This window comes from Mytilus edulis, chromosome 2 (assembly GCF_963676685.1).
Source record: "Mytilus edulis chromosome 2, xbMytEdul2.2, whole genome shotgun sequence".
NCBI classification, from domain to species: Eukaryota; Metazoa; Mollusca; class Bivalvia; order Mytilida; family Mytilidae; genus Mytilus; species Mytilus edulis.
The window spans coordinates 39503452-39521352 of NC_092345.1; the positions used below are offsets into that span (position 1 = coordinate 39503452).

At 33.0% G+C, this 17901-nt stretch overlaps 1 protein-coding gene across 6 annotated transcripts in view; it reads left to right on the plus strand.

The window, feature by feature from the left end:
• The window catches only part of LOC139510158 (PAN2-PAN3 deadenylation complex catalytic subunit PAN2-like), a 312625-nt gene that overhangs the window by 112646 nt on the left and 182078 nt on the right, over positions 1-17901 (plus strand). For all 6 annotated transcript variants that reach the window (XM_071296503.1, XM_071296504.1, XM_071296507.1 and 3 more), the window contains 2 exons: positions 12206-12350; positions 17385-17526. In XM_071296503.1, the coding sequence (XP_071152604.1) occupies positions 12206-12350; positions 17385-17526 (287 nt within the window). The remainder of the gene's footprint in view (positions 1-12205; positions 12351-17384; positions 17527-17901) is intronic.

Below are 17901 nucleotides of genomic sequence, written 5' to 3' on the forward strand. Positions count from 1 at the left end.
GTTTTATACAATAAACAATGTATATTCACTTTTACTACCAACCAATCTTTACCATTCAGTGATAACAAGCACTTTATTTTACATTTTAATATTTTATGATGTATTTGAAAGAGTAGTTATTGTTGCAAACTCCATTAGAAATTTGAATTGATATCAGTTTTGGAAAAAGGGAAACGGGGATGTGAAAAAAAAGGGGGGGGGGGTTTAAATTTTTCTCATTTCAGATTTCATAAATAAAAAGAAAATTTCTTCAAACATTTTTTTGAGAGGATTAATATTCAACAGCATAGTGAATTGCTCAAAAAAAAAATTTTAAGTTCATTAGACCACATTCATTCTGTGTCAGAAACCTATGCTGTGTCAACTATTTGATTTTAGATTTTAAAAGTTTGAAGAAGAAATCTTTAATTGATTTGTAAAATCTTGACATTTGACTTGTGTAAAAAAAAAACATGTAATGTCAAAAATTTGATCACAATCCAAATTCAGAGCTGTATCACGCTTGAATGTTTTGTCCATACTTGCCCCAACTGTTCAGGGTTCGCCCTCTGCGGTCGTATAGAGCTGCGCCCTGCGGAGCACCTGGTTGTGTTTTGGTCTGTTTTTCTTAAACTATAAGCAAAATGTCAACTTTATTTGTATGGAAGAATTGTTAGCTGTACATGCCTGCCTGTTCATCTGACCTTAACATAATTGGCAGCAGTCCTTTTGCGCCATTTACTGTTTTTCAGGGGTATCATTTGCGCCAAATTTTATTTTCAAAATGTATCAATTGCGCCAATATTCGGAACTCATTTGCGCCAATTTACCTGTACATATATCTATCATAAATATTAATGATTACTATATATGTATTCTTATTTTTGCCCCAAAAGGTATCACATGTTAGGAGATATTTCACCATAAAGACGAGTTTCTGACGAGAATTAAATGACTTAAGCAGCATTAGACAGTTAATGTACAGAGAGAGAATAAAACTTATTGCTTTGCTTAACAAAGATATGTCTATATAGAAAATAGAAGTTTTTGCTCTTTATGTTTTAGCCACAAATGTTGATGACACAGAGCTTTGTTCCCACCATGCGTATGGGCTTTATTATTATTATGAATTAATATTAACTATTCTATGGATTTCATCCTTCAATGTTTGTGTTTTTGGACAATAAAAAGAAGTTAAAAGCTACTACATACATTAAATTGGGAAGTACCCATGCAGCAGCAGAAATAAAAACATATGTTTCAGAAAAGGAAACATGTGCCGTGTTACACTGCCGGTTCCAAGTCCGAATAAAGGAGTAAGGAAGTGATTTTCTTTTAACTGGCGCAATCGTATGTTTTATTTTTGGCGCAAATGAAACCATCTAATTTTAAAACATGTGGCGCAAACGTAGCATTTGAGAAAAAAAGTTGTGGCGCAAAAGGACGCATTTTTGGCGCAAACGGATCTCTCCCACATAATTTACATGGTTCAAAGGTCAATGTTTTCTTGGTTTATTTTAAGTTTATGTGACAGTTGTAATAAAGCTTTATATTTAGGACTATCCACAAAATATCAATGATTGGTAAAGAAGGCGAGACATTTCAGTGTGTGCACTCTTGTCTTGATTAAGTTTGTTTCTTAGAAACTACAAGCAATAGTTCAACTACATTATATTTAGTGTATTGAATGATTGTAAGGTGTACATGTATTTCTTGTTTGGTTTATATGACCTTGACCTCATTTTCTTGGATCATTTTTATACACCCATCTTTTAGACGGGACGTATTATGGTCCATCCGTCTGTCCGTCCGTCTGTCCGTCTGTGGTCCACACTTCGGACAATAACTCAAAAACACTTTCACCAATTTCCATGAAACTTAAGTGAATTGTTTATATCTATTGACATAGCTCCCTTTCGTTTTTTTTTAATTTCAGATTTTAAGTTTTGGATTTATGGGGCTTTATTCATAAAAAAAGGGGGATTTTTAACACTTCGGACAATAACTCAAAAAGGCTTTCACCAATGTCCATGAAACTTTGGTGAATTGTTTATATCTATTGATGTAAGCTCCCTTTCAATTTTTATAAATTTCAGATTTTAAGTTTTGGATTTATGGGGCTTTATTCATAAAAAAAAGAGGGATTTTTAACACTTCGGACAATAACTCAAAAAGGCTTTCACCAATGTCCATGAAACTTTGGTGAATTGTTTATATCTATTGATGTAACAAATAATACTAAATAAAGTCTGATGAAAACATAAAATTTGTAAAATCTTTAGTTCAATTTAAAACATTAAATTTCTTGTAAAAAATAGGTTCCATGAATGTCATACGTTTGTACTGTTATTGAATGGTTGCAAGGATGAAAGCACATTCGCAGTCCCTGAGATACTAACTGTTCCCTGAGGCATATATCATTTTATGATAACATTTTTACTATCTAAGCTATGGATAAAAATCAAATACTGTTTTTGCATATAGGATGTTTTACTCTTGTTAAAATTGGTTGCAATTGAAATCACAAATGATACCTTAGCATTGCAGCTTTTTTATAGAGTTCGGTTTCGGTGGAAGGGTTGAGCGCAATAAAAAATGTTATAAAACATAACTGGTCTACAATAGCACATAATAAGTGAACAAGTGACAACATGAAAATCCTAACATGTGACTAAATATTCCTGAAATGTTAAAGGGTGTCATTTTATGAAAAAAATAAGGAAATCAAGTCTCCTAAATATTTATCAATATCATTATCCACCATATTAAGCACCATTTGAACAACTTTTGCATACATCTTTGTATAATTTAGTATGGATTCCTTACTGTGTTCAACAGAATCTAACTATGAGCAATATACCACAAGAAATTTACCTTCTTTCAAACTACTATAAAATTTGGAAATCAGCCATAGAATTACTAAAACCCATAATCATATATCACTTTCCTTATATTGCATTGAAGACTTCTATGTTATATGCCAATCTTAATGATATTTGTTTTTTATGCTAAATATTGAAAAGCTAAACTAGGTTTAATCATCAGTGTCTTCTTCACTGTAATCACTATCCTCATCATCAGAAAAATTCTCATTTTCATTCTCAGAAGAGGCCTCCTCATCATCAATGAAATCTTTATCTTCATCATCAATGAAATCCTTACTTTCATCACCTACTTCCTCATTTAGATCATAACTTTCAGTAGAGTCACTTTCACCATCTTCACTTTCCCTGTTATCTTCTTGCTGCTCCTCATTGTTATTGTAGTCTATTTTGCCATTTTTATACGCCCGTCGTCAATGAAATCCTTACTTTCATCACCTACTTCCTCATTTAGATCATAACTTTCAGTAGAGTCACTTTCACTATCTTCACTTTCCCTGTTATCTTCTTGCTGCTCCTCATTGTCATTGTAGTCTTTTTTGCCATTTTTATACGCCCGTCGTCAATGAAATCCTTACTTTCATCACCTACTTCCTCATTTAGATCATAACTTTCAGTAGAGTCACTTTCACCATCTTCACTTTCCCTGTTATCTTCTTGCTGCTCCTCATTGTTATTGTAGTCTATTTTGCCATTTTTATACGCCCGTCGTCAATGAAATCCTTACTTTCATCACCTACTTCCTCATTTAGATCATAACTTTCAGTAGAGTCACTTTCACTATCTTCACTTTCCCTGTTATCTTCTTGCTGCTCCTCATTGTCATTGTAGTCTTTTTTGCCATTTTTATACGCCCGTCGTCAATGAAATCCTTACTTTCATCACCTACTTCCTCATTTAGATCATAAATTTCAGTAGAGTCACTTTCACCATCTTCACTTTCCCTGTTATCTTCTTGCTGCTCCTCATTGTCATTGTAGTCTTTTTTGCCATTTTTATACGCCCGTCATCTTTCAAACAACGGGCGTATCATGCCCTAAAGCGAGCCCTTTATTAGTTTATGTGATAGTTGTAGTAAAACTTTATATTTATGACTATTAAGATTATATCAATAAGAAGGCGAGACATTGCAGCTTGTGCTCTCTGTTTCAAACGAGTTTTGTAATTGTGCAAGATCTTCAAAAATTGCCCCTGTTATGAAGATAACAGACAAATGAGATTTGCATTATCCAAGAAATTACTCTGTAAAAATTAGTAAAAACATCTGCAAAGGACAGTCAATAACAAATTGTAATATAACAAAGAAGTCCTGAGAAATTCAGGAAAAGAAGATAGTATGACTTTTTAGCTCACTTGGCCCTTCTAGAGAACCACTGAATGGAATGAAACCAAACATGGCATGAATGGTCAACAAAAAACGACAGCCATGGGTAAATCTACGGGTTGCTATAATAAAATGTGAATGTTTGTCGACTTTGTTTTGCTCAATATACAGTCATAAATCTAACAAGTTCGTGCTTTTGTCAATTTCTTTAATCCAGTCATGTATTTTGTACCAATTTGTTTTACGATTCTTGCGCTTTGGATTTTATTCACAGTCCATATTTCCTGACACAAAATCATTGTATTATACTATAAAATAAAAAAAACAAAACTCTACTGAATCATTTGTGACATACTGCAATTTACGTTCTTGGACAGCATTTTACTCGTAACTTGAATATTTCATGCCCTTCTCATAATCAATCTCTTTTCTCTGTAGATGATGTTGTCATCATAGAGCAGCACAATATGGCGACTTAATCATCATTGTTAGATTACTTGAAGAAATACAAAACCGAAATTTGAAACAGGAAGTTTTGATTGAAACGAAATAATTGATGGTTCCCGTTAATGGACATGAAAAAAACTGGAAATCGTAATTTTTTTTAAATAAAAAAATTGGGGCAGGACGATTTCAGAGGGGCGGGCGGGGATGAAAATCTATCAATTAATTTTAATTGGCCTTAACAAAGGACCCTATGGGAAATGCATACAAATGACTTCTTTTAGAAAACCCCTGAATGGAATGAAACCAAACATGACATGAATGTTCCTTATGAGGTGCTGACCAAGTTGTTACTTTGTAGCCGATCCATAATCCAAGATGGCCACCAGCAGGGGACTTAGTTTAACATAGGACCCTATGGGAAATGCATACAAATGACTGCTTTTAGAAAACCACTGAATGGAATGAAACCAAACATGGCATGAATGTTCCTTTTGAGGTGCTGACCAAGTGTTGTTACTTTGTAGCCGATCCATCATCCAAGATGGCCGCCAGCATGGGACTTAGTTTAACATAGGACCCTATGGGACAAATAACAAACAAAAAAGTTTATTAGTAAACTGTTTATACAGATTTAGGCACATGTAATGATGTGTGATGATATCATTGACGATGATGCAGCGGATATTCATAACTGACATGATAATCATTCTGTCTCAAACAAATCGGGTTCAGAATCTGTGGAGCCTGACTTTATGGAACCAATTTCAGTGGTTAAATAATTCGACAGCAGCTTGAAGTATGGCATATTTTCTACAAATCGTTGCGAAGACGACAAAAATGAAACCACTCCTCCGAAACTTAAATCTTCATGGATATCTGTAAACACGCTTGTACGGAGGAAGGGCTCATTTGAAATGTTAATGGATATAGATCATGCCAAATCAATAAGAAGCAACCCTAACTACACAAAGATGTAGAGAAAATGAATGGTTAGCTTGAAAAATAAATATACTCTCTCTATATTAAATCTGTCTTCGATTGCAATGAGTATGCTCCTTTAGGATAAGGGGCCCCACTCATTGCAATTATTCTCTTTCTTACAATATTAAATATACCCAAACTGTGTGGCCTGTGTGAATTCAATTAAAACATTATGAGCTATGCTGCCAATTTTTTTTATGCATTAAAAACATTTCAGTACAGACCATATACTTTTAAAGGGGTGCTATGGATTTCACCCCAAACTTTAGATTTCTTTGGTTTTCATTAAAGCCTGGCAAAAATATAACCTTATCACATATAATTAAATATTGTTAGAAATATGAAAACAGTCGGATGTCTTAATACTTTTTTTTTTCAAGTTGCCTTTTTTTCAATTGAGGAAGATTCAATGGTTATTAATAATTGTCTTATAAATCTATAATGTTACCTTATCCAAGCATCATTTATGATGTGAAGGATAAGGTGCATTATATGAAAAAGCCAAAGGGCTTCGAGGGTTAATAAGTGAACCTTTACTTTATGTCAAGGCCGCACACCTTTTTTCACAGCTGAGTGATTTTTTGTCTGACCACTACTATATAAGCCCGTGCAGAGTAGTGACCATCCTCTTTTTTAAAAACCAAGCCGCTATGGGCATTTATTGGTCTTAATATTTATTTTTGGGACGGGCGTATTACTGATTATATAATTTGGGAGGGTACATATTAACCCTCGAAGCCCTTTGGCTTCTTCATATAATGCACCTTATCCTTCACATCATAAATGATGCTTGGATAAGGTAACATTATATATCATAATCCTGGGCTTGCTCAGGTTAATAAGTGAACTCTTTGTAGCTCCAATAAATGCAACTTCCAAAATAGAATAAGAAATAAATGGAAATTAATAACCAACTGATCTCATGAACAATACCAGTAAAAAACTTGAACAGAGATATAAACAAAGAAATTCACCAAATATAGATATCCAACACAAAACTAATCTGAAAATCAGATCATTCTGACAATCTTTTGTTTAAGACGGACAAGTCTTTGCTCTAAAGTCTTTATTCCACATACTTTTAAATTTCATCAAATACCAATATAGTCTATTTAGACCCAGTATAAAGCAAATCTTTCACCTAAAAATTCTTGTAACAACGCAGAAAAAATTAAAATATATGATTAATTCTTTTAATCTTGTTGTCTATCAATATGCATCACACAATATAATTGGAAAACAATAATTATGTCCATCACTAGTTTATAAATCTTTAGTATGTCCATACACGCAACGCGATATCATCTCAAATGTCCAGTCACTATTCACTATTAAGAATCAACATCTGGAATAATGGTTCCTCCATCTCCAATCTGTTAAATCCTTAGACAGTACATCTCCTGATGCAGAAAAACCCTGGAACTGTAAGTCATTGTCAGCATCAACATGATCAGGCTGTAAAAGTATGATTAAACACTGAATGAACATAATTTGAATTTGTATTGTCTACCTCAATATCCTTACAGTAAAACTTTTTGAAGGTCTGAGCTGATGCCCAATTTGCTGTTTTCAGGATATCATTTAATGATATACCTGCTCTTTTAGCTGCAGAAGAGGATGCAGATCTGTATGAATGAGCTTTAAATTTCAACACATTTATGCCTGCATTAGACAGTACCAATTTTAACCATCTGGCAATTGAACAGCTTGTTACAGCTTTTAAAGTTCTGAATGAAATAAACAATTTACTACTTTTTCTCAAGTCTTTAGTTCGGTGAATATAATGTTTTAAAGTTTCAACAGGACAAATTTCTTTTTTCTGAAAGACAGGAATAATAACATCTTGTCCTATGTTTTTAGGTCGTGTCGTCTTTAATAAAGTTGTGACACGAAATATAAATGATGTGCCTGTACTGAGAACAGAGTTTAAATTAAGACTTGCAAGTGTTTGAGATCTTTGAGCAGATGCTAGAGCAATTAAAGCAACACATTTTAGAGTTAACATTTTTAAATCCAAATCCTGTAACGGGTACAGAGATTCTAAATAGCTCAATACTTTGCCAACATCCCAAGTAAACAAATATCTTGGTCTTGGTGGTCTAAGATTAAACACACCTTTCAAAAATCTTTGAATATAACTGTTATTTTCAAAAGATAAGTTACCCAATAAAGTCAGTGTCTGACATATTGCTGATTTGTGACTATTTATACAGCTATAAGATCGTCCTTTTTGAAACAACATGGACAGATAATCTAAAAGTAACTTTACAGATGGAGAAGTGGGACTAGTTTGTCTTGAATTACACCACAAAACCTAGCTTCTCCAAGAGTATTCATACTGAACATTGGTTGACTTTCTCCAAGATTTAAGAAAGATTTTTGTAGTTTTGTCTGAAAAACCTTGATTAAGGAGATGTTTCCTGAAACAAGACAGGCGATAAGAAACATTTTTCTTGTGTTCATTGTATGACTTTGATTGTTGTGTGCTAGAGTTAGCAAGTTTGACAAATGAGGCAATTTTACAGGAAAATCTATTAATGCTTTCAATAACTTTGGATACCATAACTGAGTTGTCCATACAGGGACGATTAAAATTGCCCTGCTTACCTGATCGTCTTCTATCTTTTGAAGTACTCTGCTGATTTGACTGAAAGGAGGAAATATATAAGGATATAATTTATGCAATGAAAATGAAAAAGCATCAGTTGCATAAGCATCAGGATCTGGAAACCAGCTTACAAAATTATTCAATTGTTTATTTAGCCTTGAGGCAAACAAATCTGTATCTGGGATGAAAAAATGTTTGGTTACTTCATTAAAAACTGATTCATTGAGTTTCCACTCTGAAGTGTCATTAAAATTTCTTGATAAATTATCTGGTATAATATTTTCTTTCCCTGGAATATGAACAGCAGATAGTAAAACTTTGTTTTTTATACACCAATGCCATATTTGTTTTGTTATTTCTAATAAAGGTAAAACTGATCCTCCTTGATTATTTATGTAGTTTACAGCAGTGGAACTATCAGATTTTACACAAATGTGTGTTCTTTCTATGTGACAGCAAAGTGATATTATACTAAAATAGATAGCTTTTAATTCTAGAATATTAATGTGTAAACACTGTTCCTCCAAACTCCAATGACCTTGAGTTTGCTTTTCATGAAAAACAGCTCCCCAACCATTGAGGGAGGCATCTGTATGTAAATAATAACTTGGGGAATCATTTCTAATAGGTCTCCCATTAACTGTTTTAACATTTTCTAACCACCAAACTATTTCCGATTTGCCTTCTACTGATATGTTCAAAAATGAATTGAAATTGTTATTTGATGCATGTAAAGCTTGTGTTTTGTCTAAATCTAAATATCTATGAAACAAGTGAGCATATTGCACTGCATAATGTGCAGATGAATAAAGTCCTGTTAATTGTGCTAGACTTCTAATTGATACTTTGTGAGCTTTAAGCATTTTCTTTGACAGTTCAATTATTTTCTGTACTTTCTCCTCTGGTAAAAATACCTTAAATAGTACTGAATCTATGATATATCCCAAAAATATAATTCTATTGGTTGGAATAAAAACTGATTTTTCAATATTGATGTCAAACCCAACTGACTCTATAAAGGTTTTAACCCTTTCTGTATTTTGGATTGCCAAATCAAAGTTTTCTGCTTGCAAAAGGGAATCATCAATGTAAAAATATGAATCAATACCCATGCTCCGAATATGTGAAAAAATTACTTTCAGAATTTTTGTAAATACTCTTGGAGCAGAAGCAATACCGAATGGTAGACATTGAAATTCATATAATTTTTCATTCCACATGAATTTTAGATATTTTCTGTCTGATTCATAGATTGAAATGGAAAAATATGCATCTGTCAAATCCAAAGATGTAAAAAAGCTATTTTTAGAAATTCCTTTTAAAATCAAATCTAGCGTTTCTTGTTTAAAATGGTGATAGCTTATAAATTGATTCAATGGTTTCAAATTGATGACTGGCCTAAATTTTCCATTTTTCTTTTTTACTAGAAATATATTTGAAATAAACTGTTCTGATTCATCGAAAGATTCCTTGATAGCACCTTTCTCAAGCATATCAACTATTTCTTTGTCAATAAGGGCCTTTTCCTTATTGTTAAATTTTATAGGAACAGGAATTTTTTCCTGAATTGGCTTTTCATCAAATTCTATCTTATATCCCTTAATTGTAGAAATAATCCAATTGTCTTTTGTTAAATATTTCCAATTTGAAATAAATTTTTTCAGTTTACCTGACTTTCTTTTAGTATTTATACTTTTATTTCTCACCTTTAAAATCTTCTTTTCTGATTGAAGGTGTTGGGTCTGTTTCCTCTCAATTGACCCCGTGGGCTCTTGGCTGATAGCCCCTTCTGCCTAAAAAACGGCTTCTTCCCCTGAACCTTCTTCTGTAATTTGAATTTCTACCATAGCTACTAGTAATGTTCTTGTTTATTTTGTTAATTTCATTAATATCTTTCAATCGCTTGCCAACTTCATCTCCAAAAAGGTTAGAACCTACATCTTCATTGCGATTGCAAAGCTGGTGATATTTCTTGTCTATGTGTGGCTTTAAAGACATCCGTCTTTTAATTGATAGCTCAAAGTGAGTATTGCTTAAAATTGCCAAAGCTTTAGAAATGTTTTCTCTCATTAATTTTACATCTGGAGTTTTTGATTTCAAAATTTCAGCCACTCTTATCAATGGTACCATACCACAACCCAGCGATTTTTGTATAGTTTGCAGATTCAAATCAGCAGTTTTAGCTTTTCTTTCAAGGAATTGCCATATCTCAGCATTAACTGGGGGTGCTACCAGACTTTTACAATTTACCGGTATCTTCATTTCTCTCGTCATTACTGACACATCTGATTTCTTCTTACAAATATTGTCAAAAACTTTTGCCAATGATGGGCTTACCTCTTCATCATATTTTTCATCGTCTTCAAATATTTTAGGTAATTCATAGTCAAATTCATCATCAGAAACTACAACCTGAGGTTCATTCTCTTCGTCAGAAAAGATATTGTAGTGGGTGTCAATCACCTGCTCATCAGACTCATTCTCAGAAAATTCCATGTTATTGTCAATATTACTGCTTGACTTTTCATTATTTTGACTCAATGTAGATACAAGAGTATCCGACAAACCTTTAAATAGAGTTTCAAGCAACTCTGACTGGTCAAGCTGATTCTTTGCAGCATTTTTCTTTACTGTGCCTGTGCGAGGTTTCGTAGCCTTCGTAACTTTACCACGTTTTTTGACCGGACTTACTGTTATTCCGCTCCCTGATGGCAACTCATTGTCCATCTTAATCACCTGCCTCTTAGGTGTCTTTTGCTTACTGGCTAAAGCCTTGCCTTTTGTAGAGCTTGTACTCTTCACCTTTTTCAGTCTGTTGTTGTTTTTGTTTTTGTGTTACTGCCATTCGGATGTCCTCGGCAATTAATATTTGTGCTTCCGGGTTATCAAACTCCGGGTCATTAATGTTCTCAACTTGAGAAAATCCAGAAAATGAAGCATCAACTTCTTCGTCTGACGCAAATAATTTTAATATTTCATCGTCATTGTCACTTTCACTGTCGCTTAAACGCGATGTACAGCGCGACATAACTTCTGTATATAAACAGCTGACAGATTCTGCCAAGTTTTGAAATTTATTTTCAATATTTCCGATTCGGATAATTATTTTACAACAGAGTCTGTTGCAAAACTTTTATTTCGTGTACTAAATCGAGTCGACTTAACCATGTGTGGCCTTTTAAAATAAAGAGGATGGTCACTACTCTGCACGGGCTTATATAGTAGTGGTCAGACAAAAAATCACTCAGCTGTGAAAAAAGGCGTGCGGCCTTGACATAAAGTAAAGGTTCACTTATTAACCTGAGCAAGCCCAGGATTATGATATATAATATATACATTTTTCTGATGAAAATACTCTACTCATGAAAACATTCTTGTGAAGAAGCATACATGTCTGAATATATTTCTTTAAAACAGTTCTAGTCATAATGACATTCCTTGTTTATAAGTGTTCCAGTATTTAATAATTATATCATATTTTATGTCATAAATTGGATAATGACACTATGTTAAAGTTTCAGTTTTGGTTAAAAAGTTTTTTTTATCTGAAAATGCCTGTTCATTTGATGTTGGTTTTCAGCATGTCCAGTGTTTGTTGTTTTAAACTGTTTTTTTTTCTTCACAAGAAACTTGGTTTAGTGTAAATTAACTGCTTGTTTAAACTGTATTTTGGCTGATAAAATAAAATATTTTTCCTACCTACCGACCCTTCAGTCTGAAGGTACAGTCGGAAAACAGCAAACAAACATATTTTTAAGGTTGGCCTAAGTATCTTACAAATTAACTTTTACAAGTATATTAATATTTACTTCTTCAAGTAAATAAAAATGACTTGTAAAAGTAGTACTCCTGACTGCAAGTAGTGTCTGTAACCAACACTTACCTCACCCCATACAAAATAGAACAAAAACCCACTTCATTGTTTTTGTTGTTTATATATATGTTGGTATTTGATACTTGTATGATTTATTTTTATATTTTCAGACAGAACCAAATGACTGTTGATAGGTTTCTAATGGTATATGACATGAGAGTGATGAGAGCAATGGCACCTATACAAATCATTATGGATCCCATGTTCCTCAGATTTGTACACATATATAGTAATAAACTTATGATCGTGTCACAGGTATGTTTGTTTTCACATTTGTAAAAAAATCAATTATTTTCTCATCAATGGTGTCTGTTGTCTTTTTCTGTTAACTTTAACAAAAATATTTTCTCTGAAAATACTGGATCAAATTTAACCAAACTTGACTTAAAAAATGTGTCTGATGACAAACAAAATGGTCGAAATGGCTAAAATTGAACATAGGGGTAAAAAGCTAATTTTGTTTAAAAAAAAAACATGAATAGAGAAAAACCTATGGGGGCAAAAATGTTAAAGTCGTTCTGCTGTCTGTTTACGTCAAAACAATAGGACAACTTCTATTAGGAGTTATAGCCCTTAAATGTGAAATTTGACAAGTAATTTCTTTTTAACCAATTTCAAAAGAAAAAATCTGTTATTGATAAAAGGTGTACGATGGTGGGTAGAGGCCAAACAGTGTCGGTACTTTAACTTAAAAACGTTTTGACGAAATCTTTTCAGATTGAGATAAGTTGTTTCCTGTGACTATTTTCATGATTTTAGTTGTTATTGTCATTGAGTTGTAGACATTTCAGTTATTTATTATATGATATCTTTTAATTTTGATTCAATTTTGGGGTCCACATTTGCAAACATCATTTTCAATAGATGGAAATCTATTTTAAGTTTACTTGGCCCAAACAAGATAACAAACATTTTTGATTTTGGGTTCAGTTTTCAAGTTGGTCCAAAATTAAACTGTGTTTCATTTCAATATAGATGTACATTGAATATAAGAATAAGAGAATAAGAATAGAATACTTTATTAATCAAATTATGGACCCTTGGGGGTTTTAAATTTCATACAATGATTACAATGATTTGTGTTATAACAATGAAATAATAAAATGAAAAACATGACAATAGAACACTGAACAGTTATTGCATGCACATGGAAGAGAAAGTAATATGGGAGACAATCAATTTCTGTAGGGATTATTCCCCTTTAAACAGATATGGTATTTTGGGCTGCATAAAAATGAAATACAGCCCCAACTGATTAGATATAAGTGTATCTTTATACCCTCGCTTTGAAAAAAAAGGGGGTATACTGTTTTACCTCTGTCTATCCTTCCGTCAGTCCGTCAGCTATACCGTGTGATGTATTTTCAGATTCATCACTCGACAACTTCCTGTTTACTGAACACTTGTATCATTTTTACACCTGATAGCCAAGTTGAAAATTTTTCTTCACATTTTGCTCAGGAACTACACTACCAGGATTTCTGAAATTTGGTTTCAGGCTTGATATAAGTCAGCTATACCGTGTGATGCCTTTTCAGATTCATCACTCAACAACTTCCTGTTTACCAAACACTTGTATGATTTTACACATGATAGCCAAGTTGAAAATTTTCGTCACATTTTTCTCAGGAACTACAATGCAAGGATTTCTGAAATTTGGTTTAAGGGTCAATATAAGTCAGCTATACTGTGTGATGCGTTTTCAGATTCATTACTCAACAACTTCCTGTTTACCGAACACTTGCATATTTTTACACTATTAATATTATCCACTTGCAGCGGGGGTATCATCAGTGAGCAGTAGCTCGCAGTTTCACTTGTTCTCCCATGTACACACAGCAACCAATTATTAGATATTTATGTATATAATTATATGAGGGGTTCTTTCAAATGCTGAATTCAACCCTGTATTCAAATTTTGGATTTTTAGGCCCAGTTTTCAAGTTGGTCCAAACTTTGTTAAAAAAAAAGTTGAATTGATGGATTTCCTTCAAATGCTGAATCTAATAAAATCATGTATTTAGAGATTTTGGATTCCTTTTTAGCTCACCTGACCTAAAAGGCTTTTCTCATCACTTGGGGTCCGTCGTCCATCGTCTGTTGTCGTCTGTTAACTTTAACAAAAATCTTCTCTGAAACTAATGGCCCAAACTTGGCCACAATCATCACTAGGGTATCTAGTTTAAAAAATTGAATATAAAGAGTAAAATGCAGTTTATATATGAACGCAAAATTAAAAAAAAATTTTGGTTGTATATTGGAATCACATCAGCGTTGTCTTCGTCGGAAGACAGATGGTTTCTGGATAGAAACTTTAGTATAAGTAAACAGAAATCAATGAAATTTTAACACAATGTTTATAACCACAAAAGGAAGGTTGGGATGGATTTTGGGGGTTATGGTCTCAAACAGTCTAGGAATTAAGGGCCAAAAAGGGGCTAAAAACAAGCATTTTTCTAGTTTCCGGACAATAACTTATGTGTAAATGTATTGATCTCTATGACATTGTACCACAAGGTTCCATATAATAAAGGGAAGGCTGGGATTCAGTTTGGTATTAATTTCTTCAATCATGTAGAAACAAGGGGCCAAAAAGAAGCATTTTTTCTAGTTTACAGACATTAACTTGTGTTTAAGTGTATGGAACTCTGTGAAATTATACTAAGTTTTCTTACTATAAAGGAAAGGCTGGAATTGAATTTTGGGGATCTTGCTCCAAGGGGGGTTTCAATAAGTTGGGGGCCAAAAAAAGGGCCCAAATAAGCATTTTTGCAGTTTCCAGTCAATAACTTATGTGTAAGTGTAAAAATCTCTCTGAAATTATACCACAAGTTTTCATACTACAAAGGGATGATTAGTGGGGGGGGGGGGGGGGGGTTATTGTTTAAATCATTAAGAAAATAGGGGCAAAAAAGGGGTGAAAACAAGGGTTTTTCTGGTTAAATGCAATTTAGATAATTTAAAAGCAGTGTAAGGGAGGTAATCCCAATTCCATTTAAAGACTTCTGTTATATATATGCTTGATTACCTCCCTTACACTGCTTGAAAATTATGTATTAAGAAATGATGATTGTCTTGATATGATTAGCTGTAAAAAAAAAATTGAGAAGTTACTATTAATAAATAATTAATATTATTTTTAGCCATGACTGTATGTCATTTTATATTTTATTATTTTATTATGTATTTAAATGAGAAGTTATTGTTGCAAACTCCATTATAATTTTGAATGAGATTATTTTTGAAATAAGGGAAAGGGGAGGTCAAAACAAATTGGGGTTGGGGGTTACAATTTTTTCTCATTTTCTGATTTCTTCAAATATTTTTTTTTGAGGGGATTTATATTCAACAGCATAGTAAATTGCTCAAAAGGAAAACAAAAAATTTATAAGTTCATTAGACCATATTCATTCTGTGTCAGAAACCTATGCTGTGTCAACTAAATTAATCACAATCCAAATTCAGAGCTGTATCCAGCTTGAATGTTGTGTCCATACTTGCCCCAACTGTTCGGGTTCGACCTCTGCCGTCGTATAAAGCTGCGCCCTGCAGAGCATCAGGTATTAGTTATTATCTGACATGTTGTTATTATATAGAGATAAACTGTAAACAGCAATGATAACAAGCAAAGTAAGATCTACAAACAAGTCAACATGACCAAAATTGTAAGTTGACCCTGTAAGGAGTTGTTGCCCTTCATAGTCCATTTTTAGCAATATTTACGTAATTTTTTCTTATCTTTTACAAAAATCTTCTTATCTGAAACTACTGAGACAAATTTAACCAAACTTGGTCTTAATTATCATTAGGGTATTTGGTTAAAAAAAAATGTGTCTGATGACCCTGCCTTCTAACCAAGATGGCCGACATGTCTTAAAATAGTATACATAGGGGTAAAGTGAAGATTTGGGCTCATATCTCTGAAACCAAAGCATTTAGGGCAAATCTGACAGTGGTTAAAATGTTCATCAGGTCAAGATCTAACTGCCCTGAAATTTTCCGATGAACCCGACAACCTGTTGTTGGGTTGCTACCCCTGAATTGGTAATTTTAAGAAAATTTTGCAGTTTTTATATTCCCGTCTAAGACCGGACATATTATGGTATACCGTTGTACGTCCGTCCGTCTGTCAGTCCGTCATCCACACTTCGGACAATTACTAAAAAAGGCTTCCACCAACTTTTATGAAACTTTGTTGAATTGTTTATATCCACATGTATTGACGTAAGCTCCCTTTTGATTTTTATAAATTTCAGATTTTTCATTTCCATGTTATGATGTTTTATTCTTTAAAAAAAAGGGGGATTTTCCAGTAACAATAACTCAAAAATGCTTCCATTAACTTAAATGAAACTTCATAGAATTGTTAATATCTGTTGATGTATGCTCCTTTTTGATTTTTATAAATTTCAGATTTTAGGTTTCCGTGTTATGAATTTTTATGCTTTTAAAAGGGGGAATTTTCCTGTTTTTGGACAATCACTCATAAACACTTTCACAAAATATTATGAAACTTTGGTGAATTGTTTATATCTGTTATAGACTTGAACTACCTTTCAAAAATTAAAAGAAAATTAACAACTATAGGTCACTGTATGGCCTTCAACAATGAGCAAAGCCCATACAGCACAGTCAGCTATAAAAGACCCTGAAATGACAAATGTAAAACAAATCAAATGAGAAAACTAACAGTCTAATTTAATTAATGTACAAAAAAAATCATAAAGACAAGCTAAAAGGGCAACAGGTGTATCATGCGCTAGTCTTATAGCGCAGCTCTTTATTAGTTATTATCTTCAATATTATTATAGATACAGATAAACTGTAAACAGCAATAATGTTCAGCAAAGTAAGATCTACATGAATGGTTCAAGGTGTAAATTTGGTTTATGATGGATGTTGAACAAAGAAAAATACAGTTAGATATGTCCAGTATGAACATATACAACTTTTTTCATGAGTTTATCGTAACATTGTCACAGAGTTGTTGACATTTTTTGTTAGTAAGATTATCCTGTAAAGTTTATCGGATGTTGGTTTAAGATCAAAATAAGATTTCATCCGACCTTTCAGAATATTTCTCCATCCACAGACGTATCACAAATGAGACATTCAAATGTATGTCAGGTCTTATTGAAACTTAAAGAATGAAAATTATCAGTTATTTAACATGTCCTCTCGCATGTTTCCTCGTTGAAAAAAACCTTGTTTACAATGTACCTTTATCATCATGTTCATGTGAACTACATATTTTAGAAAATTATTATTTCCTTTTATAATGTGTTGTAGGCAGGGCAGTTTCAGATAATAGACACTAATTCTTTGGCACCTACACCATTGTCGATGCAACCTGTTAATACCCATGGAAGCTTCATTACAAGCTTTGATATCTCAGAGACATGTCATGTTTTGGCATTTGGTGATTCAGGAGGTAAGATTTATGCTTGCATCAAAATTATTTCGAAAAAGTACACTGGTACTATCATTTAATTGTTTCAGCTTTTAATAAGACCAGGTTAATTTTTGGAAAATTTGCTATAGCTTGCTATAGCTACTTTCCGTAGGCGTCGTCCTCAACTACCGGTGAGACAGACTACTGCTCCAAGATAATGTAGTACTAGTGTTCGAATTCTGATTCTTGGATATTTTGAGTTGCTACTCTTTTGAAAAGATTACAGCTTGAATAAAAAAGGAATGAATGTTCACCGACAATTCAGATGAATTTAACTTCATTTTGAAAATAAGTATCACAAACACTACCGGTACTTTGCGGATCGGCCATTGGCTGAAGAGAAAATCAAAAGAA